This window comes from Heptranchias perlo, chromosome 6 (assembly GCF_035084215.1).
Source record: "Heptranchias perlo isolate sHepPer1 chromosome 6, sHepPer1.hap1, whole genome shotgun sequence".
NCBI classification, from domain to species: Eukaryota; Metazoa; Chordata; class Chondrichthyes; order Hexanchiformes; family Hexanchidae; genus Heptranchias; species Heptranchias perlo.
In genome coordinates this window covers 12,732,652-12,756,811 of record NC_090330.1, presented here as the reverse complement: position 1 = coordinate 12,756,811, position 24,160 = coordinate 12,732,652, and the positions used below count along the sequence as shown (strand labels likewise).

At 41.7% G+C, this 24,160-nt stretch overlaps 2 protein-coding genes across 7 annotated transcripts in view; both read right to left on the bottom strand.

Moving 5' to 3' along the window:
* herc2 (HECT and RLD domain containing E3 ubiquitin protein ligase 2) overlaps positions 1–10,103 on the bottom strand; it is a 186,992-nt gene extending 176,889 nt beyond the window's left edge. For all 6 annotated transcript variants that reach the window (XM_067985782.1, XM_067985783.1, XM_067985786.1 and 3 more), the window contains exons 1-2: positions 9,968–10,103; positions 9,730–9,816 (exon numbers count right to left, since the gene is read on the bottom strand). In XM_067985782.1, the coding sequence (XP_067841883.1) occupies positions 9,730–9,801 (72 nt within the window). In that variant the 5' untranslated portion in view covers positions 9,802–9,816; positions 9,968–10,103. The remainder of the gene's footprint in view (positions 1–9,729; positions 9,817–9,967) is intronic.
* Positions 10,104–15,506: 5,403 nt separating this feature from the next.
* LOC137322637 (uncharacterized) overlaps positions 15,507–24,160 on the bottom strand; it is a 30,053-nt gene continuing 21,399 nt past the window's right edge. Inside the window, exons 6-9 of the mRNA XM_067985544.1 lie at positions 20,764–20,810; positions 20,208–20,282; positions 18,950–19,002; positions 15,507–15,864 (exon numbers count right to left, since the gene is read on the bottom strand). Of these exons, the coding sequence (XP_067841645.1) occupies positions 15,784–15,864; positions 18,950–19,002; positions 20,208–20,282; positions 20,764–20,810 (256 nt within the window). The 3' untranslated portion in view covers positions 15,507–15,783. The remainder of the gene's footprint in view (positions 15,865–18,949; positions 19,003–20,207; positions 20,283–20,763; positions 20,811–24,160) is intronic.

Genomic DNA, 24,160 nt, shown 5'->3' with positions numbered 1-24,160 from the left:
ACCATCCTCTGGGTGAAAAAGTTTTTCCTCAGCTCCCCTCGAGTCCTTCTACCAATCACTTTGAATCTATCCCCCTGGTTATTGACCTCTCTGCTAAGGGAAATAGGTCCTTCCTATCCATTCTATCTAGGCCCCTCATAATTTTGTACACCTCAATTAAATCACCCCTTAGTCTCCTCTGTTCCAAAGAGAACAACCCCAGCCTATCCAATCTTTCCTCTTAGCTAAAATTCTCCAGTTCTGGCAACATCCCTGTAAATCTCCTCTGTACCCACTCTAGTGCAATTACATCCTTCCTGAAATGTGGTGACCAGAACTGTACACAGTACTCAAGCTGTGGCCTAACCAGTGTTTTATACAGTTCCAGCATAACCTCCCTGCTCTTATATTCTATGCCTCAGCTAATAAAGGAAAGCATTCCATATGCCTTCTTAATCACCTTATCTACCTGTCCTGCTACCTTCAGGGATCTGTGGACATACTCTCCAAGGTCACTCACTTCCTTTACGTCACCATATGAGATAGAAGTTCAAGGTAGGCTAAAATGGGGTCAAAACAAATAAATCTTCAGGGATAGATAGCATTTATCCCAGAGTGCTGAGAGAGACTAAGGAAGAGATTTGCAAGGCATTGAGAATCATTGTGAAGGAGTTAATGGGCACTGGGAAGTTATCTCTGAATTGGAAACAGATGTGGTGACAAAGAAGGTGACCAAGCAGACACAGGCAACTACAGACCAATGACCCTTGAATTCCATGTAAAATAATAGAATTGATTAGGAAGAGTAAGCTTGAGGATCATCTGTACAATAACCCAGTTAACAGCAGTCAACGTGGATTCAAAAGGGGAAGATCCTGCCTGACCAATCTCAACTTTATTTTGAGTAAGTGACAAACCAAGTGGACTGAGGGAAGCATTACAACATAGTGAACCTCAATTCCCAAATGCTTTTGATAAAATTCCACACAAAAGGCTATTAATTAAATTCAAAGCTATGGGGAATCTGAGTAAACCCTGAGAGTGGATAAGAAGGAAACAATGAGTACTCATTTTATTTTACCATCATCTACAAGCTGAATGTTATCTTCACCAACATCATCACTTCCAGCACACAATACCGATCAGTCGTGAGAAATCAGCAGCAGGAACCCAGGCCAATTTTCCCCACCAAGCCAGAGGCACAGACACCAATTGTTGCACCCTACTGCCAGCCCAGCCGAGATCAGCTAACTCAGCAGAGCCCCAGGATCCAACCTGGGCCTTTTCCAGTCTGCAAGACTTAGCTGCTTGCTGAATAAAATCACTGACCTTCCAGGAGAGCATTTTGTATATTTATACTTGAAGACTGATACTAGAGTTCCCTTCCTCTCCACTTAAAAATAAAGATTAATTGCATATTGATTTGAACTAAACATTATGGAATTAGAGTGAAGGTACTACATGGTTATCTCAGAAGTATTATTTTAATCACATAATTTCAAATTCATGTCACAACAAAAAAGTAAAAATATTGAAAATATCTCTAATTTAAGCAGCAATCTACACCTAAATACAGTCCCCACCACTTATAGTGGGTACGTTGGTGTTAACGTGATTTGCCCACTATCACCCCAGGAGTGAACGGTAAAACTGCTGCACGATGTATACAAAAAACAAAATTGTGGATTTTTTCTGGGTCTCCATCTGTGGATCATTGCAATTCTCATTGCTCCAGAGACACCTACGAACTTGATTTGCCACTACAGCACATCAGAGTAATTCAATAAGTGTTTTGTGCCTTTGTTATACAGTTAATCAATTCAGAAGCACTAAAATGGGCTGGTGGCAACTTGTGCACATTAAGATGACATAGCTTCCACCTCCCATATAGCCTAAAATAGCAGGCATGCTTAATGTATTATAAGCGACGCTTCTGTAATTGGCTTCAATGGTAATGGCAAATGGTTAGCGCCATAGTGGCTGTCCTTGATAAGCGTGGATGGTAAAAAGTGGTGGGGACTATATTCTCATTTATTCATTATTCAAACTATTTCTACATGGAATAGCTTCTTTAAAAAGTTTAAAAAGGTAATGATTGTATACTACAATCTGTTTTAAGTAACTTTTAAAAACCAGATGCACCTCAATAAAATGCAGAAAGCCATTAGGCAAGACTTCCCAAAGTACGGCATGTGAGCCACATCCAAACCACAAGCCCTGTCAATCCAGCCAATAAAGCTTAGGCAATTTAATTCTATTTGTGTTTATGTTTCTTAGTCCCTGGTACTCCTTTTGAATTTCACGGACCTAGAGGCTTGGAAGGAGGTGTTCTTAGCGCTATAGCCTCATTAATGGATAAATCCTAAATCAGAATCTGGTAGCATCGGCATCTTGAGATACTTAAAAATGAATGGGTACATTGATGTGACCTGCGAGGTTTGAATACTCATGCCATAAGGGGAGTATCTTCAGTCAGATTACTCCAGATCATTAGGATACTCTGTTTTGGGACTGGGTATGGAGCAGGAGCAACAGAAATGACTGAAGTTTCCTCTTCAAGTGATGATTGAGTTATTCACTGTTAATTCTGTCAGGATCATGCCCCAGGTTAAGTTCTTATGTTAAAGGCAAAGCCCCACTCTGTTCCTACCTCTCGCAACCACCGCCCCCCCCCCCCCCGCCAACAACTATACATCAAAAGTAACAAATGCTATAATGTGTTGTATTGTGATATATAGGACAACAGTGAGAACCAGGCTCCAACTGATCTAGAATAAGTTTCCAAATAATGCATTTATATAGCATCTCTCATATCCTCAAGACATCCCCAGGCACTATACAGCTAATGAATTACTTTTGAAATGTGGGCATTGTTATTTTGTAGGCAAACATGTCAACCAATTTGCACACAGCAAATTTCCACAGACAATCAGGTGAATGACTAATCTGTTTTTCTTGTGGTGTTGGTTGAAGAATAAAAGTTGGCCAGGGCACAGGAAGAACTCGTCTACTCCTCTCCAAATAGTTTTGTGGGATCTTGTATATCCAACTGAACTGTCAGATCGGGCCTTGGTTTAACACCTCATCTGAAAAATGATATCTCCAACAATGCAGTGCTCTCTCAGTACTGCATTGAACTATCAGCCTAGATTACATACTTAATTCCTAGAGTAAGGCTTGAATTCATGACCTTCAGATTCAGAGGCAATAAATAGTGATCCGAGACTGAATAGTGCTTTTCATGGGTTTGTTTACAACGCATAGGACATCGGTTTCGGTACCTTTGCTGACTGTACTCTGAGTAAAGAAACCATGATTCATATACTATGCTCACTATTCTGAGGATTCCAGTAGGCTTTTGGAAAGCATTCTGGAGAATCAGTAATATATGATGCTAGGCTTATCTCTTCAGACAGGGCCACAAAACAAGGATTTGGGGTGTTTCAGTATGTTAATGGCACTATATAAATGTAAGCTGTTGATGTTATATCTGCAGGTATTCTAGTCTCGAGAACTATTTTCCAAAAAGCTGGATAGTTATCTAAGGGGCTAACTTTCAACTAGATTGAAACAAACCTACAAGCTTTATGCTACACTTGCACAATAATATAAAATTTGGTATCCTTTTACAACTGCTCTGGAATGGTGCCAGAACTCCAGCTCTGATAAAAAGCAGTTTACAGGTAGGACAATGGGCCAGACTCACATTAACTGTCACAAAGATCTTTGGCAGGGACTGGGGAGCAGTTAGATCTAATTTCACCATTCTCTCACATATCCTCAGTTGTCTTTTTTCACAGATATGAACAGAAATTGGGCAATGGCCAAAGTTAAATATTTGTCCCCCTCTCTCTTCAGTTTAGCTTCCCTTCACAACACACAAGTTGACAATTTAAGTGCTTGGCAATGTAAAACGGGAAGGGCAGGCATACAGGAAATGATTGAACTGGACTAGTTAAACTGTAGGCCTTATACAATCTCAGTGGTTCATCAGAAATTCTACTGGGATAAAAACATACAAAGCATGTTTAATCTGCAGTTACGAAAAACACTTAAATAGCTCAATTTTTTTTTTTAAGAGGGGTGCTCGTTCACAATATTGCAAAGTTCAGAATAGTTAGTACACATATTGGAGATTGAAGTTCCAGGTGATTCCCATGGTGCTTCCTTTACCACCTTAAATATTTTTGATTTGCTTAAAACTTAAACAGCCCCACCTGTAAAACTAAGCACAGCCGGGCTAATGTGACATAATGTACAAATAAAGATTTATCTACCAAGCACTTGTAAGCCCTTCAGGATTTCCTCGTCACTTCATATTATCCATCTAAAAGTATTTCAATCCTCACCAGGAACTTTGACCATGAATCACAACAGACAACATGGAAAAGGTCACATCACATTGGAGGTGCTTTCCTCCTCCATTCTCCTGCCCCCCCCCCCAACCCACATACACAAAGGGTAACTCAATAGCATTGCCCAACTTTGGCAAATGTGCCCTGACAAGCCATCTAAGAGGACTGTGAATCACCTGTGCAGCTCCGAACCTAGATGTTGCAGGCCAACCTCCCAACTGCATTCATCTGTGTGGGCTAGTGCAGTCAAGAAGTCTACAACATCAGAATTTATGCAGGCCAGCACAGGTGATGAGCAATCCTACAGAATAGATTGGGAAACTTACAACAACAACTTGCATTTATATAGCATCTTTAATGTGGTAAAATGTCCCACGGCACTTCACAAAAGCGTTATCAAACAAAATCTGACACCAAACCACACAAGGAGATATTAGAACAGGTGGCCAAAGCTTGATCAAAGAGGGAGGTTTTAAAGAACATCTTAAAAGGAGGAGAGGTAGAGAGGCGGAGAGGTTTAGAGAGGGAATTCCAGAGCATAGGGCCTAGGCAGCTGAAGACATGGCTGCCAACAATGGAGCGATGAAAATCAAGGATGTGCAAGAGGCCAGAATTAGAGGAGCACGGAGTTCTCGGAGGGTTGTAGGGCTGGAGGAGGTTACAGAGATAGGATGGGGCGAGGCCGTAGATGGATTTGAAAACAAAGATAAGAATTTTAAAATCGAGGCATTGCTGGACCAGGAGCCAATGTAGGTCAAAAGCGTTATCAAACAAAATCTGACACCGAACCACACAAGGAGATATTAGAACAGGTGGCCAAAAAGCTTGATCAAAGAGGGAGGTTTTAAAGAACGTCTTAAAAGGAGGTGAGAGAGAGGTAGAGAGGCAGAGAGGTTTACAGAGGGAATTCCAGAGCATAGGGCCTAGGCAGCTGAAGAGATGTGGCGAGAGTTAGGACACAGGCAGCAGAGTTTTGAATTAGCTCAAGTTTACGGAGGGTACAAGGTGGAAGGCCGGCCAGGAAAGCATTGGAAGTAAAAAAAAAATCACAATAAGACTTGAGAAATCCTGCAGATAGCTCCTGTATTTGCATCAGTAACATTCACTTGCACAAATACATCCTGTTAATCCGGAACCATGTACACATTTTAGTTAGAATTTATAGCCTATTGCGGAAGCCTGCCTGAGAGAAAATACCTAAGATACAATAAAGGCAATTCCTCATTAGTAAATAGCCAATCCAGAATTCACAGCAATATCGTCCATAATTTTAAGCTGCAACGTATAATATATACCTAAACATTTTTCACTAAGATGCCTCGATTAAAGGGGGAAAGACATACTGTACTTTCCAGTTGAAAGATCATCACCTAGTGCTTTAAAAAAAACTAACTCTCCCCTTCACAAGACAAAGATGCAGAGAAAGGTGACCAGCAGGAGAAACTGTATAGATTAAACAAAATAAAAAGATGTGTTCAAGAATCTAACATCAACAGGGATTAGAATATATCTCAGTTCAGTATATTATGCATTTTTTTAAATGTATTACTGCACTCCTAGGCACCATTAATTTGCCTTAAAGATTTTGATCTGCAATTTTTGACATATCAGATGCGATAACAAGAGCAGATCTCACAAATTTGACACATGTTGTTGGGAGCATAAAAAGCCGAGGAAATTGTAGTGGGATGCAACTGAGCAAGTCAGAGACTTCCCACAGCCAAGTGATTGTTAACTATATTTAAGCTTCTTCATACAATGGACTGAGTTTCAGATGACTACACTCTCTTGCTTATAATGTATAGTACTACCACAACACAGTAAACAAATAGGGCACTTCAGTTTTCACTAAAATGTGATCACTGTCCAGATAACTTATCTTTCATTTTAGATTGAATACCATCAAATTTTAAATAAACCATTACTTTTACTTTCTACAGCAAGTGAGAAGTTTGGAAGAGATATCCTTTTTCTAAAAATATCCTACCTATGGGTGATGACAAAATCTATGTTGTCAGTCTTTCTTGCTTTGCAATCAGACTAAAACAAAATCACATCACTACAGTGTAATCTGTTCCATCTCATTACAATCAGGTCAATATATAATCATCAACATCCTTTTGTATCTCTTACGAAGGATCAGTGAGCTCCACTTTTCAAGCCCATTTATTTTGTTTTGCACTAGAGTGGAACAAAGAAAGCATTACTTTGTGATAGGGAAATTATGTTGAAATTCTACAGGGAACATGCACAGGTTCTGAAAATCCTGACATCAACAGCAGCCCCAAGTGAAGGCCTATTAATGGATTCTGATGAAACTCAGTTTGCTACAGCTAGACTGTAAACAGAACAAGATAATTTGGAGCAAAAAGCATTTGCTTAAAATACCCTTCTGTAAATTTTTGTTTCTTTCAACAAAAATAATTCCAAAGCTGTACATTAACAAAGCAAAAATCAAACTCACTGTTTTAAAATTAATCAGTATCCATTTAGAACATTAAATCTATTTGTTTACACCAGGTTTGTAAAGCCTCATCAACACAGCATGACAATATCATTGCTCAATACCTTCATCACGATGCCAGATCATCTACAAATGATGGTCAGTAGAATCATAGAATTTTATAGCACAGAAGGTGGCCATTTGGCCCATCATGCCTGTGCTGGCTCTTGAAAGTTATCCAATTTAGTCCCACACCCCAACTTCCCCCCCCCCCGCCCCATAACCCTGCAAATTAGCCCTCTTCAAGTACATGTCCAATTGCCTTTTGAAAGTTCCTATGGAAGTGATTCCACCACCCTTTCAGGTAGTGCATTCCAGATGTGTGAAAAATTTCTCCTGATTCCCCGTCTAGTTCTTTTGCCAATTATTTTAAATCTATGACCTCTGGATACCGACCCACTTATCAGAGGAAACAGTTTCTCCCTACTTGCTCTATCAAAACCCCTCATAATTTTGAATATTCTATTAGGTCTTCCTTGACCTTCTCTGCTCGAAGGAGAACAATCCCAGCTTATCCACATAACGGAAGTTAGTAGAAACTAATTCACTAGAATCTTTCTGAAACCCTGTAATGCATAAGCTGATAGACCCGCATCTTAGCCCAGATTCCATCCCTGCCCCAACTGCTCATTTAGACTGAACCCAACATTGTACACCCTTGGCTTAACCCTATGTGGAGCTTCAAATCCTACATCCAGTCCATCACCAACACTATGTATTTCCACCTCGGTCTCAGAATCTCACCACTAAAATCCTCATCCATATCTTACTCATCTCCAGGCTCATTTCCTCCAACGATCTTCTTGTTCACCTCCAATGCTCCACCCTACTTCAACTCATCCAGAACTCCACTTCCATTCTTATCCCTAACTAAGTCCCACTAACTATCACTGTTATTCCACCAACTTCCATTAGCTACACAAAATCCAGCATATAGATTTCAAAACCCTTTCCCCGATCTGCAAATTATTCAATAACCCCATTCCACCCTACTTATGCAACCTCCTTCAATCCTACCTCTAAGCTTACATCCTCCATTATTCTGAGTCTTCACTAATGTGCACCACCTCCCCCCATCCTCTTCAGCCATCACGGCTCTGCACTCAAGTTCTCTTCCTAAACCCCCCAACTTGCCACAACTCTCTCCATCTTCAAAAGCTTTTTCAAAACCTACCTCTTTGACTTAGCTTTCAGTCACCTCTCCTAACTCTTCTCCCAATTCCTGTTCAGCATTCAATCCCCCTCCTCCTTGGGACATTTTGCTGCATTAAAGACCCTATAAATTCAGTTTTGTCTTAGAATAAAAATCATGCAGGAAATCCCAAGCAAACACAATGGTTCTGGATTTTCAGTTCTTCCTACATCACAAGACCATTTTCAGAGCTTGCAGGGTCTAGAACAAGGGGACACAGATATAAAATGAAATGCAAGAGATTTAGGACATAGACCAGAAACATTTTTTTTTATACACAGAGGGTTGTGAGACTGTGGAATGCATTACCAGAGTTAGTAATTGAAGCAGAGCCCCTGTCAACATTTAAGAATAGATTAGATAGGTGGTTGAAGGAAAGGGGAATAAAGGGATATGGGAACAGGGCAGGCACATGGAATTAAGATAAACAACAACATGGACTTGTTAGGGCAAACAGCTAGTTTGTGTGTTGTGATTCCTATATAATTCTAAACGAATCATTCTGTCTTGCATACAGGATAGAGAGCTGATCTGCTATCACTCCTCCCCCTACTCTGTATCTAAATGCCAGAAGATAAACTAAAGCAGCAGAATTTTTTTTTGGGGGGGGGGGGGGGGGCAAAACAGAGAAGAGAAAATAAGCTCACATTCCAATTACAACTCTCCTCCCTACACTACATGGAAATATACATGTCCTCTGCTGGCTTCTCCTCTATTTGTACAATTGTGTTTGAAATTCAATATGTGGGAAACAGTGGGTACAAATCTATGCCCCAATATTCCATAGCAATATAATTTGCAGCAAATACTGCATCACTACTATGAATTTCCAATTTTTAGTTACATCACAAATATTCACTCCTTCAGGGGTTTACTTCAGTCATATTGACTATCAAGTCTCCCCCTCTCCCCACACAATGCATCTTCACAAAACAAGTAGCCTACCAAAGTTATACATTCTGGATGCCACTCAATACATGCAAATAATTCAGCACAATACATACATCTTTCAGAAAGAGAGGCTTAAAGAAGTTAATTATACTTCTACAAAAGATGCATTATTTTTAAAAACCTTCACCTTACTGCATCTCCATTTAATGCAGGCCTGCTTAAAGGCCAAAGGAGATAAGGATAATGTATAGCAACTAGTATTTTGTTGATATTGATGCAATTCTTTAAATATCCTATGCTGAAGTGAAAGTACATACTGATCTTTGAAATACAGTATAATGTTTCAGTACTGGTAACTGCCTGCAGTGTATGCTGATACACACCCAAAGGAGCAAACTGAACTCAAGACAATACAAGGGCCTTCTCTAGATATAAATTTATACATATTTTTAAAACACGTTCCTGTTTATGCCCTCTTAATCACACTTCCTATTTCATATTTTCATCCTTGAAGCTGACAGGGGAAAGGTGGAGGAAAGGAGGGAAGAGAAAAAGAGCCATCCAGAGCCATGACTGCTTGTCTGCAGAAGAGACTAAAAATATGATCACACTGCATTAATCTGCATCCCTCACCCACCCAACCATATACACACACACACACACACACACCATCCGATTAGCGCTCCTATCCTTATTTTACATCTAGTTCTCGAGGGAAGATATCATCACAGTTATATTAACCTAGATTATAGACAGATTATCGTCCGCCCCCATACCCTGAAAATAATTACCTATTTAATTTTTAATACCTGCAAATCCGTCTTCAGCCACTTTGAGTCGAAACGAGCCTGTGCTGCCAAGTAGAAACACTCGAAAGGCATCTTCCTACCTCAGGTCTTCAAGTAGATTCAATGCCAAGAGGAGGGGGTTGGGGGGGGGGGGGAGAGAGCAGGGAAAAAAAAACACGCGCATTATTATAAATGGAGATCCAATACACAAATCACTTCAAGTTCATCCCATCATTATGTGTACAGGCTCGGGCCTCACCCTGTGGTAATTCAACAGCGGGCCATCTCCTCCCCCATACCGTTAAAACCTGTTTCTCCCTCGCTCAGGACAGTCAGCTGCTATATATATATTTTTTTCCTCTCTTCCCTCTCCTCTCATCAGCCTCAGTCCAGGAAGTGGAGATCAACCAAACGTGATGGCAGCGGCCATTAGCAACGGCGCGGCGACGTCAGGAAGAATGACAGCCCGGTCCGACCAATCACGGTCGAGCCCGCTGACCGTCCACTGTCACCCTTTGAACCAATCGGGAGGACGGGTCGCCTTTGGCGTGCTAGAGGCGGGACTTCCTGTGCGCGTGCAAGTTAGATTGAGCGGTCAGGGGGTGGCGCTCGTGAGGAGTGAGCCGTTAGCCGTGCGGGAGGTGAGTGCGCCTTAGACGGCGGTCGCCTGTCATGGAATAGGCGGCGTTTCATTCTCTTTTAGTTTCTCTTTAAAACAGTTGAAGTAGAGGATCGGGATTCGTGGTTTCGTTCCCCCCACCAAGTTTAAAACAAAAATTCACCGAGGTGACTAACCGCTATGTGAGGAGAGAAATAAAAAAAAAACAACAGAAAGTGCTGGAGAAGCTCAGCAAGTGAGGCAGCATCTGTGGAGAAAGAAACAAGAGTTCACGTTTCAGGTCGATGACCCTTCGTCAGAACTGGAAGGTGTTAAAGAGTTGTACTTGCTTAAAAAAACTGTTAACTCTTTAACGTCTTCCAGTTCTGACGAAGGGTCATCGACCTGAAACGTGAACTCTTGTTTCTTTCTCTACTGATTTGCTGAGTATTCCCAGCATTTTCTGTTTTTATTTCAGATTTCCAGCATCCGCAGTTGATGTGAGAGGAGAAGGTTGTTGAGTGTTGTGGGAGTGGGACTGACCAAGGGGGAGAGAGAGAGACTGCCTGAGACTCAGGGCGACCTGTGCAGTCATTAGATGTGAAGGGAAATGCTTTTTAATCACCAGGGTTTGTTTTTTTCCCTCTGTTGTAGAAGAAAAGAGTTTTATAATGAGCAGCGGGGTCAGTAAATATTATATTCCCAGTCCTGATGAAAGGTTATCGACCTGAAACATTAACTCTGTTTCTCTCTCCACAGATGCTGCTTGACCTGCTGAGTGTTTCCAGCATGTTCTGTTTTTATTCATAATATTTTCAGGCTGAATATTTTCACTTCTCTTTCTTGTCCTCTTGACCTTGCCCTGAACAAGGCAAACTTTCCTCTCCAAAGTCTGCATATTTTTAGCACCATTTCGTCCAACTTCTCCATTTGATACTGTGGATTGCCTCAAACATGCTTTAATGACATGGTGTACCAATTTTCCTTTTCTGTGCCATTTACTATCTTGCATGCCTCTATGAAGCACCCTATTAGCCATTTGCTTACAAAGTGAAAGAGCCTAAGTTTTTCCACTCTTTCTTCATAACTGTGTGACTTTTATCATGCAGATTACTCTGTAGGAAAAATGTCTGAATTCACTTTTGGTTGCTTCCACTATTATCACCTGTATGGACCTTTAACTATCAGTACCTCCACCCTGGTATTGTATAGTACAAAATACTTTATCCAGACATAATCCAGATTTGGAAGGACAAAATCTATAATTGCGCTGCTGGGTGTTTTTCATAGTTCAAGTGGGCATAGTACAAAAAATGTCTACCATTACGCTTTACTGAAATCCTAAGGATGGCACTAGATATACGTATATTTTAAAAGTGCTTCCACCTAATGTTGCTTCAGTCACGAAAGAAAGGGTTTGCACACTCCTTTGTGCTTTCAGTTTTCAGTGTTGCTCGTTGTTCACCATCATGAACATTCACTTATTGTAGGGTGAGACAGACAATGTCTGTATTCCCTGTGGTAAAATGTAGAATATAGCAAAATAACTGCTAACTGATTAAACTCCACACACATACATTTAGTAAATTGGAATTATAGCTGGTGAGTCTCTGCCCCTGTCAGAACATTACCCACAGCAGTAGTTTCTGTGAGTGCTTGCAGTATTGCAAAGAAGATCTTTCTGAAAATTATAGTAGTGCTTTCATCCTTCACAGCATATGTTGATGAGATTTATTGAGTGTTAAATAACACTAAAGCTTAGGAAAATAATACAAAATTTAACAGGAAAAATGAGATCAGTTTTTCAGTTCCCAGTTGGCTTTGTAGCAAGCAAACTAAAAATTCTCTGACATTAATCTCTGGAAACTGCAACATGGTAAACACATGACATCACCTTGTTAATTTAGTCCAATGTGCACCTTGTGAGTTTCACCATCAAACCTGTTATAAGAATCATGATTATCTTCATAATTCTTTTTTGGGGATTTTCTTGTTTATTTTTGTTGGATATGGTAAGTGTTTTAGTTTGAATGCCAGATGCCGATGGTATCATCAGGGAGCTGGCTTGGAGGAATTACTGAGGCTCATAGTATAAGAACTAAATTAATCAAAGTAGTTAAATATAATGACCTCATTGAAGTATCTTGAGAGTGGGATACTCTCTTAAAGGTTGTTGACCACTAATGAGATATGGACAAGTTAACATTTAAAAATTGCAATTATATATTCTTTGCATAGAGTACTTATGTAATAAATTGGGATGACTAAAGAATGTGGATTAGAAGATTAAGTTGATAAACTATTCTTTTTCACTGTATTGAGGGAAGCTGCTAACACAATACAGTAAATGTGAATGTGTAAATATAAATAAGTCAAGTAGTTTAGTGCTGGAGGACTTGACTTCAAATTCCAGTCTCAGCTGATATGCATGCTCTGACTTTCTCAGCAATTTTTTACAGTCTCTAACTGGTTGTCTGGAACAGGGAGAGTATACGAGCTAAATGTTCCCTTTCTGCAATATTGAAATCGTTTCCTCCAGCTAACTTTTCTCTTCCTCGCCCAGGGAAGGAAAATCAGTATTTAAGTCAGTTTTGCTGCTCTCATGTAGCTCCTTGTAGTCGACTTTATGTTCAGTAAATATCATCATCAAATTATAAAATCTTGGGAACAAGTCACCTTCTGCCAAACATCAATGAGGAATGAATGAGGGGGAAATATGAGTAAACTGTGTAGAAAAAAAATTCTCAACTCCTCTACTGAAGTGCCCTCACATGCTCCTCTACTGAAGGCATTGACTCCTTGCTGGCATTTGTTTCCACAGGTACCAAAACATCCTCCAATGCCTAATCCAAGTGGCCACTATTCGTGTGTGATCCTTGCTAATGACTGTCAGCAAGCTTTTGGATCACAGCTGAGCGTGAACCTGTCCTCCCGCTCAACTGTGATGGCTCTGTGATTGAAAAGCTTGCTGATATTCATTGTCCAAACTCACAAATACGCACTTCCAGCAATGATCACTGACGGTCATCACGAAAAAGAACTACACCAATTCCCCCACTGTGATGGCTCTGTGATTGAAAAGCTTACTGATATTCATTGTCCAAACTCACAAATACGCACTTCCAGCAATGATCACTGACGGTCATCACGAAAAAGAACTACACCAATTCCCCCACTGTGATGGCTCTGTGATTGAAAAGCTTGCTGATATTCATTGTCCAAACTCACAAATACGCACTTCCAGCAATGATCACTGACGGTCATCACGAAAAAGAACTACACCAATTCCCCCCCAACCGAGATAGTGAAACCCATTGTTGTATTCCAGCTGCTGCCCCTACTGAGATCAGCCAACTCAACACAGAAAACTGGTAGCCGGTGAAAATTCAAAAACTCTGCAGGGCTGGTGGAAAAACAGCCAGCTGGCAAACCTATTAAGAAAGTAAGAAGTTAAAAACAAATAAAAGGCATTTTGAACGATCCAGCTCACCCTGTCGTATAGGTATCATTCAGCTTCTGCAGGGATATTTTCCTTTTTCCCCTACTTTAAGGGAAATACTACAGTGTTGAAATTATTTTGGTGATGTTAGCAGGCTACAACAACAGCTTGCATTTATATAGCACCTTTAATGCTGAGTCACTTCACAGAGACATAAGGCCGAGCCAAAGTTAAAGGCATTAGGTGGGAGTGACTAAAAGCTTGGTCAAAGAAGTGGGTTTTAAGCAGAAACTAAAAGGAGGCGAGGGAGGTGGAAAGACAGTTGGGTTTAGAAAGGGTCGCTGAAGGCACGGCCGGCAATGGCAAAGGGAAGGGGATACTAACGATGCAGTCCTATAGCATTCTTTAGTCTGCTGTTCTAAATGGGTTAATGCCTGTTACAAATTTCGGGCCACTTTTAGATATTCTCAGGGGTATACTAATGGTCACTCCCGTGTGATCTGAGTGTTTTACATTCAGGAGTGTGCCCATACTGGGTGGGGTGGAGACTATATATTGTGATTCACAAGGTATCACAATTGTGTGGGACAGGTTGGAGGGACAAGAGGGGCTTTTCCTGTCCATCATTGTGTTCCTATGTATCTAAATTTTATGATAGTGTAATGCAAGGATGTAAAGGACCCCCTTGTGATCGGAACCAGATATTGTGTCTTTTGCAAGTGTCCTCACATGCTCTTCAATCTTTCCAAAGGCAGATTGAACACTGAGATGACGTGTTTTATTGTCAAATGAACAAAAACAAGCAATGATATTAATGGGACTACAAAACAAGTGAAAGGACACCACTAAAACAGTAGGTGCAATAGTTTTACTGGTACCATTATGTAGTTTCACCACCCACCCTTTCTGTGGAGAAGTGCTTGGCCTCCACTGAGCTCAGAATGGCATTTAAAACAGCAACTCACCCTGTGGGTAACTGGAGGTCCAATCCCACATCCCATCACTTTGTGGTACAGTATATTGGACTGTTCCTGAGAATGGCCTTTAAGGAAGAGACTGGTTGGGTGAGACTAATGGAAAATATTGGGAGAAGTTTTAGCTCCCGCCCACAACAGGTGGGACAGTGGCGGGTTAAATTGTGGAAAATGGGAAACCCGACCCCAACCCACTGCAAATGCACCTACTTCCAGTTTTACCGGGATGGGTTGGGGGGTGTCAGGTGAGTAACCCGCTATCAAGAGGCGGGTCAGTAATTATAATATGTTAATGAGGTTGCATGCCTCGGATTTTGTCAGCCATATAGATTTCCAGCTGGGCGCCAGGTTTCCTAGGACTCTGGAAAACCGGCAGCTAAAGGGAGATGAGAACTGGCTGATCCAGCGGGTAAGGGTTTTTCCAGCACTGTTTGAGAGCCAGGCGGAGCAGGAGTGCTTGCCCTGGCTCCCCCAAGCTAACTTGCCACAATCCGCAAGTGGCCCAACCCCTCTTCATGATCGTCCGCCCTGCCCACGAGCACACCCCCTGCTGTGTGCACGCCCTGCCCCCCGCCCAGAGCCCCAGCCCCCGAATGGCCCACCCCCTTCCCCCCCCTCCTCCCAGTCTCCAGACCCCCGCGATCCAATCTCCAAACTCCCTTCCTCTGGTCTCCCTCCCCCCAACACCAACCCCACAATCCGATCTCCTCCCCCATCCCTGCGTGATCTGAAATATATGTAATTTCTTAATTGAAAGCATGAATAAAGTAATTCTAACAGCGCACTTTATTCAACCAAGCAAGGAACAAATAAACAGTCATGTCAAACTTCTTTCTATAGTATTATAGAATATAGATCATTATTTCATTAAAAGTAAGAATGGTTAACAAGAAAGCAGAAATTGCCATTACAGAAAGGGTATAGGGCACATTTAGTTGACTTAACATGATCTTAATTGGCTGTTTGTCAGCAAACGCAGCACTGGCACTACATTAACACAAACCGCTGTTATGTATCCTAGGGAACACAGTGTATTAAATTTGAGCCATAGATGAAGAATTCATTCATTGCTGGTCTTCATCTTGTGGCTTAACATCTTCTGATTCCTTTGCATGATTGGAGCCTCCTACATCAACTTCTTTCACCTAAAGAAAAAGTAGTATTTGTATTTTAATATACTTTATATTCAATGCAAAGAAAATGTGTTTACATCCACCAACCGTTTAAATGTATTTTCTCTCTTTTGTTTGCCTCCTCCCTGCATCATACCTTATATCAAGCTACACAGCAAGCAAGGCCTGCTCCCACAAACAAAACCACAGTGCACCAACACACACTGCATCACTTTTTTTCAATGGTCACATACTCACAGGTAGGTTTGCAAAGGATTTCTAAAAACTAACACATCTGGAAATTTAAATATGAATGCATGTCTTCATCTCTGAATTTGTCAGTTAATTAAACTACCTTGGAATTTAATATTAACCAATGTTTAAACATCAGCATTTAAAACTGTCTCCATGCACAATTTGTAGTGGCGCATCTATGGCATAGGGACCATTGAACGGTACAGGAGAAAGGAAATTATGGAATAAGTGATTTACGCCGTTAATTATGCCACTCCATATTTTCCTGGGACTTTTGCCCAGTCAGAAAGAGTATGAAGCTAGTTGATGTGTGTCAACTGATTGCCGATATTTGAATGAACAATAAAATAACCGCCATACGATTATTCTCTGTGATTGGCAATAGAAGATCCTGTTCTGTGACGAAGATGTGTTAAAGGAGCAATCCTTGCCCAAATCCCAGTGTGCCTATTCTGCACGGATGCTTGAAATGAAAGCTTACTGTACACCACAGAGGAGCCCTGTAATTGAAGGTTATTTAAAAACTAAAAATGAAAAACATTTTACGCTTCCAGAATCTCTCCAGATAAATATCTGTAAGTGATAGCAATTATCTGCAGAATTGCTTTCTCCTTTATGTCACTATCTGATCATGTTTGGTCACACAGTTAACATTCCCTTTAAATAGTTGGCTGGTATGTTAATATCCATCCATGATTTTCATCTTTTTCACAGGGATACAAAGAATACAGTGGGGGTAATTTTGACTTAGGATTAAAGTGTGAAACGGGCGACAAGGGATTAGCTGCCCGTTATACACCTCTCCCGATTGACGGCAATGGAAATGAAAATTGGGAGGGATGTGCACCGGGCAGCTGATCCAATATCACTATTTTACACTATCGCCCAAAGTCAAAATTACCCCCACTTTCACTTATCCCCCAATCTCCCCTACAAAACATAATGCGAAAACTGAGAAAAAAAACTTAATAAAGTATATATGGAGTAGTTACCCTGAGAGAATATTCTTTTATGTTCTTGTGAAAATTATTGTTGTTAACAATTTTTTTAGCTAGAACATGCTTAATAATCTGTTGATGACTGCCACAAAACATAACATTCACAAAAAGCAGAACTTTCCAGCTCAAATGTAGAAACTAACAAAGGAAAGATGGCATCACCAGATCTACGTGGATAGCACACCACACAGAAACAGGAGTAGGCCATTTAGCCTTCCCGAACTGGTTCCACCATTTAATTAGATCGTGGATGATCTGCACCTCAATTCCACTTACCCGCCTTTGATCATTTCCCTTGATACCCTAACCTAACAAATATATTGTCCATCCCAGTCTTGAAAGTTTGAATTGATTCAGTATCCACAGTCTTCGGGATGAGGGACAAATTTCAGATTTCCACTGCCTACCCCTTGTGTGAAAAAGTGCTTCCTGATTTTACACCTAAATGGCCTAGCTCTAATTTTAAGATTGTTCCTCCTTATTTTGGATTCCCCACCAGAGCAATCCACCCAATCAAATCCCTTTATCATTTTAAACACCTCTATTAAATCACCCCTCAACTTTCTAAACTTGAGAATACAAGCCAAGTTTATGCAACCAGGCCTCATAATTTAACTCTTTAAGCCCTGGTATCAATCTGGTGAACCTGCCCCTCCAAGGCCAATATATTCTTCTTGAGGTGCGATGCCCAAAATTGAACAGTATTCCAGATGAGGTCTGACCAAGGCTTTGTGCAACTGAAGCATAACTTCCTTTTTGTATTCCAACCCCCTTGAGATAAAGGCCAACATTCCATTAGACTTTTCGATTACTTTTGTACCTGTGAACTAGCTTTTAGTGATTTTTGTACCTGGATACCCAAATCCCTTTGCTCCTTCACAGCCCCTAGTCTTTCGCCATTAGGAAATAGTTTATTTTTGGATCCAAAGTGGATGACCTCACACTTCCCCATGTTGAACATCATCTGCCACAGTTTTGCCCACTCACTTAATCTGTCTGTCATTTTCTAACTTCCTGCTCCCTTACTGTACCACATAACAGTGCCATCTGCAAACTTTGATATACAACTCTCTAATCGTTCATCCAAGTCATTGATATATATGGTGAAAAACTGAGGCCCGAGTACAGATTCCTGGGAAAAACCACTTGTAACATCCTGCCAATCAGTGTACATTCCTTTTATCCCTGTCTCCTACATCCCAACCAATTACTAACCCATGTCACAAGGTTACCTCCAATTCTATGCGCTCTCATTTTTGTTGATAATCTCTTGTGTGGAACCTTATCAAATGCCTTCTGGAAGTCCAAATGGACAACATCCATAGACAGTCCTGTCAAACCATATTAGTAACCTCCTCAAAAGTTCAACTATGTTAGTCTGACATGACCAACCCTTCACAAATCCTGACTCTGATCAGCTCATACTTGTTCAAATGCTCAGTCATTCTGTTCCTGATGATAGAGTCCAGTAATATCCCCACAACTGACATTAAACTGATCGGTCTGTTGTTTCATGGTTTTGCCTTCCTGTCTTAAATAATGGTATGACATTTGCAATTTTTTACCTTATATTTGACACATTTCTAAGTGAGTAATTTAGAACTGCTGCAGCTACTGCAATACTCCATACAAAGAGATTTAATTACATTCATGGTGAATGAAATTACTGGTAGGACAGCCACATGAGTAATCCTACAGACTTGTGCATTGTGTTTTAAGCTAAATTAGCCTGCCTTGGGGCCGACAACCTAAATCAGTCCGTGATGAGAAACTTATAAATTGTAAAGGCCCTCAGGTTTATCTGGTGATTTTTAGTCAACTTCTAATTCACCATAAAGTGAATACTTTTGTCAAAAGTACCTGACCTCTGATTCTGTTGTATCCTCATCTTCATCCTTGTTGGGTTCCTGTACTTCTCCTAGAGAGACAATAAGCAACATGCAGCAATCCACAACCAGTATATAATTGTTTGTGTTTTCACAGTAACACTTAAAAGCATAATGATAAATGATAAATCTCGTGGCAACTTTGTGGGCTCTTATGAAACAAGCTCATATTTAATTTAAACGATCCTAAGTTTTTTTGCAAAGATCGCAAAACAGACTGTCCTCTGAGGTAAAGATTTTTATTTATTGAAAAGCCATGGTGAAGGGTCAGGACCCTTTGTGCAGGATACCATCGTGGTTGACAAGAATTAAAGAGATGATGAGGTAATCTGGAAATTGTGGTATGGTGACTAAGAGTGGAGTCATCAAAGTTAAGAGGTGTCTTACTGTTGGTTAGACTTGCTCAAGACATGAAGAAAATGTCTTTGAAGAATTGAAAAACATTTTTTCCCCATTGATGAAGTCCTAGATATAGTAATTCAGTAACTGCACTACGTGATGATTAGAAATGGTAAACACTGAAGGGGTGTGATGTCAAGTGCTCACTCTTGTGTTATCAGTACAGCAACAAAACAATTTTTGATACCATGGCAGACCAATACCAGATGCACCTCTGCTTTCATTTCTTTCTCTCTCAAAGGCACATTAGGGTATGGTACTATAGGCACAAGTTGCCCTCCAGTACTTTACTCAAGTGGCCATTCTTCATGTATGAGCCTAGACCATGAACGCAGTAATCTATTTGAGTATAGGGGATATCACAGCATTTCTGATCCTCACCCAACATCTTAAGCAAGGATCAGTGTATAGTGAACTGGTAAGCCAATTAAAGTAGATTTCCCCACTCCCTAGTTCTGGAACTAAAGCCAATTTTAGCACCTGTCCACCATCTCAGATAAGATCAACTAACTCAGCACAGTTGGGGAATCGATCTGTTTTGCATCACTTGGAGACTTTGCCCAGAGAAATATTCAGAAAGAGATAGTCACCTGGCCTGCTCTCGTGCACTTCCTGGCAGATAAATAACGGGAAAACATTATTATAGAACAGTAAGTTGTTTTCCCACCCTCAGAGCTAGTGATGTTGTCGGGAGACCAAATAGAAGGTGAGATGTGAACTTAAAAACAAAAGCAATGCATTATATTACATTGGAGTCCACCATAAAAGCTTTTGGTCAAATGGAGTGGTGTCATTAATAAGCCACAGTGTTAATTTTACTATGAGTAATTCTACTTACCATTAATGTCATTTACAGTCCCCTCAGGGCCATCATCTTCATTCCCTGTTTGCACCAGGCACTCATCTTGGGTTTCTTTCAAAAAACAACAAATAACAAAGTGGGGTGAAACTTATTAAAAACACAGCATATATTAATTACAGCACATTTTAATGTACAGATGCTGAGATGTGCATGGTAGTATAGAACGGCAAATTCCAAATACACTGCATCATAGAGTGGGAGAATGTATGTTTACACATCAATCCTCTAAACTCAACTTTATCCATAACCACTGTGGGGATTGGAGGACAAGTGCTTCCCCACACAGAAAGAAATAAAATCGTAGACAGAGTCACGTCAGACTTCCCTCACAAGGCCTCTGAGCATCTGATTTCAAAGTAGCATTAGTGCAGGCCTGCGAGTAGATCATTTGTCTACCTGGTTGACCAGAGATGTTAGGCAGCATGCAAGGCGACACAAGGAAGGAAAAACATTTTTTTAAATTTTTTTTAGATGTAAGGCACTCTCAAGAAGGGAAGGGAAAGAAATTGAGATATGCATCATCCTTCCTTACCAAGTGGAATTCCCTCTAATCCCGAGGAATCGTGGTTGATTGGATCACTGCAAGAATTTAAAAAATGAGAAATTTACTAAATACTAAAGAAGTGTAAATATCACAAAATAAATCTCAAGGGAAAACTCATGTATTAGCATTTAGCTAATAATAGATATCCCAGCTGAAATTCCTTGGAATCCAATTCCGGCGATTACACAAGGATTGTGCTTGTCGGTACCCTCCAGCGTTGACCCCACCAGAGTTTGCGGAGTCAGTGAGAGGCCACATAATTAGCATAGGGCAGATGGGCACAAGGGGCAATTCAGTCACATTTCTGACACCTACCTGCCCCTTGTGCCCAGAAACTTCAGCCACTGCCCACTGTGGGGGTTGCCCAGGCCCCTGACCATGGTCCCCTAATTCCCTTTGAAATATGATAATCCTGCATTTATGCCCCCATATTACTGATTCTCTAACCAATGGAAAAATCTTTCACTATTTACCCTTTCAATACCTTTTATAATATTTAAAATCTCTATTAGTTCTCCCTTAACCTTCTCTGTTTCAGTGAAAATGACTGCAATTATTTTGGACCTTTCCATAAATAGCACTTACTGACCACTCTGTAGCACACCATTTCAGTTCCCCCTCTGACTGACCAAACCATTTTTGACCCCCTACATGTTCCAACCAAGCACAATGCAAAAGTCATCTTTCTCCTTGGCATTCTGCATCCCTCTGGTCTGAATATTGACCTGAGCAACTTCAACCCCTTTTTTTGCCTATTTCTCCCATCCCTTTCCACTTCATTTGCCTCCATTTTAAACAGTACTCCAGTAACTGCCAGAATTCCTGTATTTTGCAGGAAAACTATTCAGTTGGAAATGGGAAAGAAAATGACAAATATTCTAATGGACAGTATTTTCTTCCACCATTAATTCCTGTTCATTTCCGCAACGGTTTCCTGTGTTTCCACATTCAGTATTGACAACATGAGTTGCATGTGCTATTTTAGTCAGCTGAGTGCTTAACACACACTGAAACCTTTCACTGCTATTGACCACACAGGTAGAGTTTCTGTTTGTCCAATATTTGGTGCATTCTGTCCCCCATAAGGACATACCCCACTTAAATCCATAGAGCTTAGGCAAGGTTAGCAAGAGTCAAACTCTAGCGACCCTCAAGTGTGTGAAGAGGTATTGCTGGAATTTAACTAGTTAAAACTTCACAGAGCACTTGTAAGCTTCATGCTGCATGTGCAGCTAGGATAATTCTACCCATTAGCACATTGGCTTGCAGGGTTACCTGAAGTTGAATGGGAGGAATCCCAATAACAGGTTGACCCTCCACCGCACCCCCCCATCGACTCCAGTTCCATTACTGCGCTGTTCACTGGTCAATAATCAGTAGTGCTCCAGAACTTCCTGACCCAGGATTTGGATTATCAAGTCTGCCACAAGGGGTTGCCTGTGTTCCAATATTCCATTTTCTGCAATGTCATTTTGGAGGCAACTTGGTCCCAAAAGGATATATCCACCTACTGGTCATTGGACAACTGACAAGTGCGGGTTTGAGCCCTCAAAAGGCAAAGCAGATATCAAGAACTCAAAAATGGCATAGTACAGCACAATTCACCATAAATTGTGTGAATGCATGATGACCATCCTGAGCAGAGCGTGGATACATACCAAACTCCACTTTCCCAAATAGAAGTGTGGAGCTTTGGTAGCAACTGCTTGCCTCTTCAAACCTGACAGGCACTAAACCCTGGATGTATAAAGACTGGGGGTGGTAAATTTTAATCCGGAGCTGGGAAGAGGGCGAGTGGGGGGGGGGGGGGGATTTCCAGACGGGAAACCCCAAAGTATGGATTTCACAGACGTCCTTATGATTTTGATGTAAGGACATCTTTTAATTCTTTTCGGTTTCCCGCCTGACAGACCAGCCAGATTGACAGGCTGGCCGTTAGTCGGACGGGAGAAGAGCCAGGAAGTGGATGCCAGCAGGTTAGTCTAAGGTGGGGGTGGGGGAGGGTCGATTGGGCAGTGGGTTTGAGGTAGCGGTCATCGGGGGGGGGGTCGGTCATCCGAAGGAGTCATGGTGAGGTCATTGGGGGGGGTCAGGAGTCATCGGGGGGAGTCGTGGGGGGGGTGTCGGGAGTCCATCGGGGGGTCGGCCATTAGGGGGAGTCATCGGGGGGGGGGTCGGTCATTGGGGTGGGGTCAGGGGTCCTCGGGGCAGTTGGTCATTGGGGGTCATCAGGGGTGTTGGTCATCAGGGTGGTGTTGGGGGTCATCGGGGGTCGGTCATGGGTCATCAGGGGGATTGTCATTGGGAGGGTAGGGGGAGTAATCCTGGGGGTTGGGAGTCATCGGGGGGTGTCATCGGGTGGGTCAGTCATCGGGTCGGGGATCAAGTGGGGTGGTCAGAAATCGTTGGGGGGGTCGGAGATCATGGGGGGGGGTCCGCCGATTGCGTGTTTGGGATCGCTGGAGTAAAGGCTTGTTGGGCCTGGGGGAAGCACTCCTGCTCCTCCTGGCCCACATGCTGTGCAATAAAGGCACTTACCTGCTGAGCCGGGCCTTCTCACCTCTTACGTGGCGTGAAGTAGAAGGCCCAGAAATCCCGGCCCCCAGGAGTTAAAAATAAAAACTTGCCAAAATGGTGGCCCGCAACCTCCTTAAAAGCTTTCACTGACTGACCCGCCTCCGCAGAGCGGATTGGTCACGGGCCCCTCAACCCGCCTCCGTTAAAACAGAAAGTAGGCGGGTTGGAGACAAGTTGGGGTCAGGTTTTAGTTTTTTACAATTTTTATCTTCCCACCCACCCCCAACCCACCCGTTCGTGGGGTTAAAATTTAGGTCATGGTCTCGTAAACTAGCCTGCAGGTACTACCTTCCATTAGCTGTTATGCCAAGCCTCAGAGTTTCTTAAGCTATATGGTAGCTATCTGCCTTATGCACGAAAGCTTGAGATGTGCAAGCCAGCTTAAGGTCCTAGATGTCCAGGTACAATGCTGTGTAGCAGATGCACCTGTCACCAATTGTTCAATCCATTTCTTCATGTAAGGGATTCCAGGAGGCAATCTCTCACTGCAAGGTGCTAAGCAACAGGACAGAGCCCTACCCTGCTACCATTTCTCCTTTTTGTCACAAATCCACCGTGCAGTTTGGTCAAAGATCTCATACATGGGCCAGAGGAAGCCCTTCCATTGCATGTAGTACTCAAATGACATAATGAACTGATTTAAGTGTTTAGGACAAAGTTAAACATAAGAAACATAAGAAATAGGTGCAGCAGTAGGCCATACAGCCCCTCGAGCCTGCTCTGCTATTCAAAAGATCATGACTGATCTTCTACCTCAACTCCACTTTCCCAACCAATCTCCACATCCCTTGATTACCTTAGGGTCCAA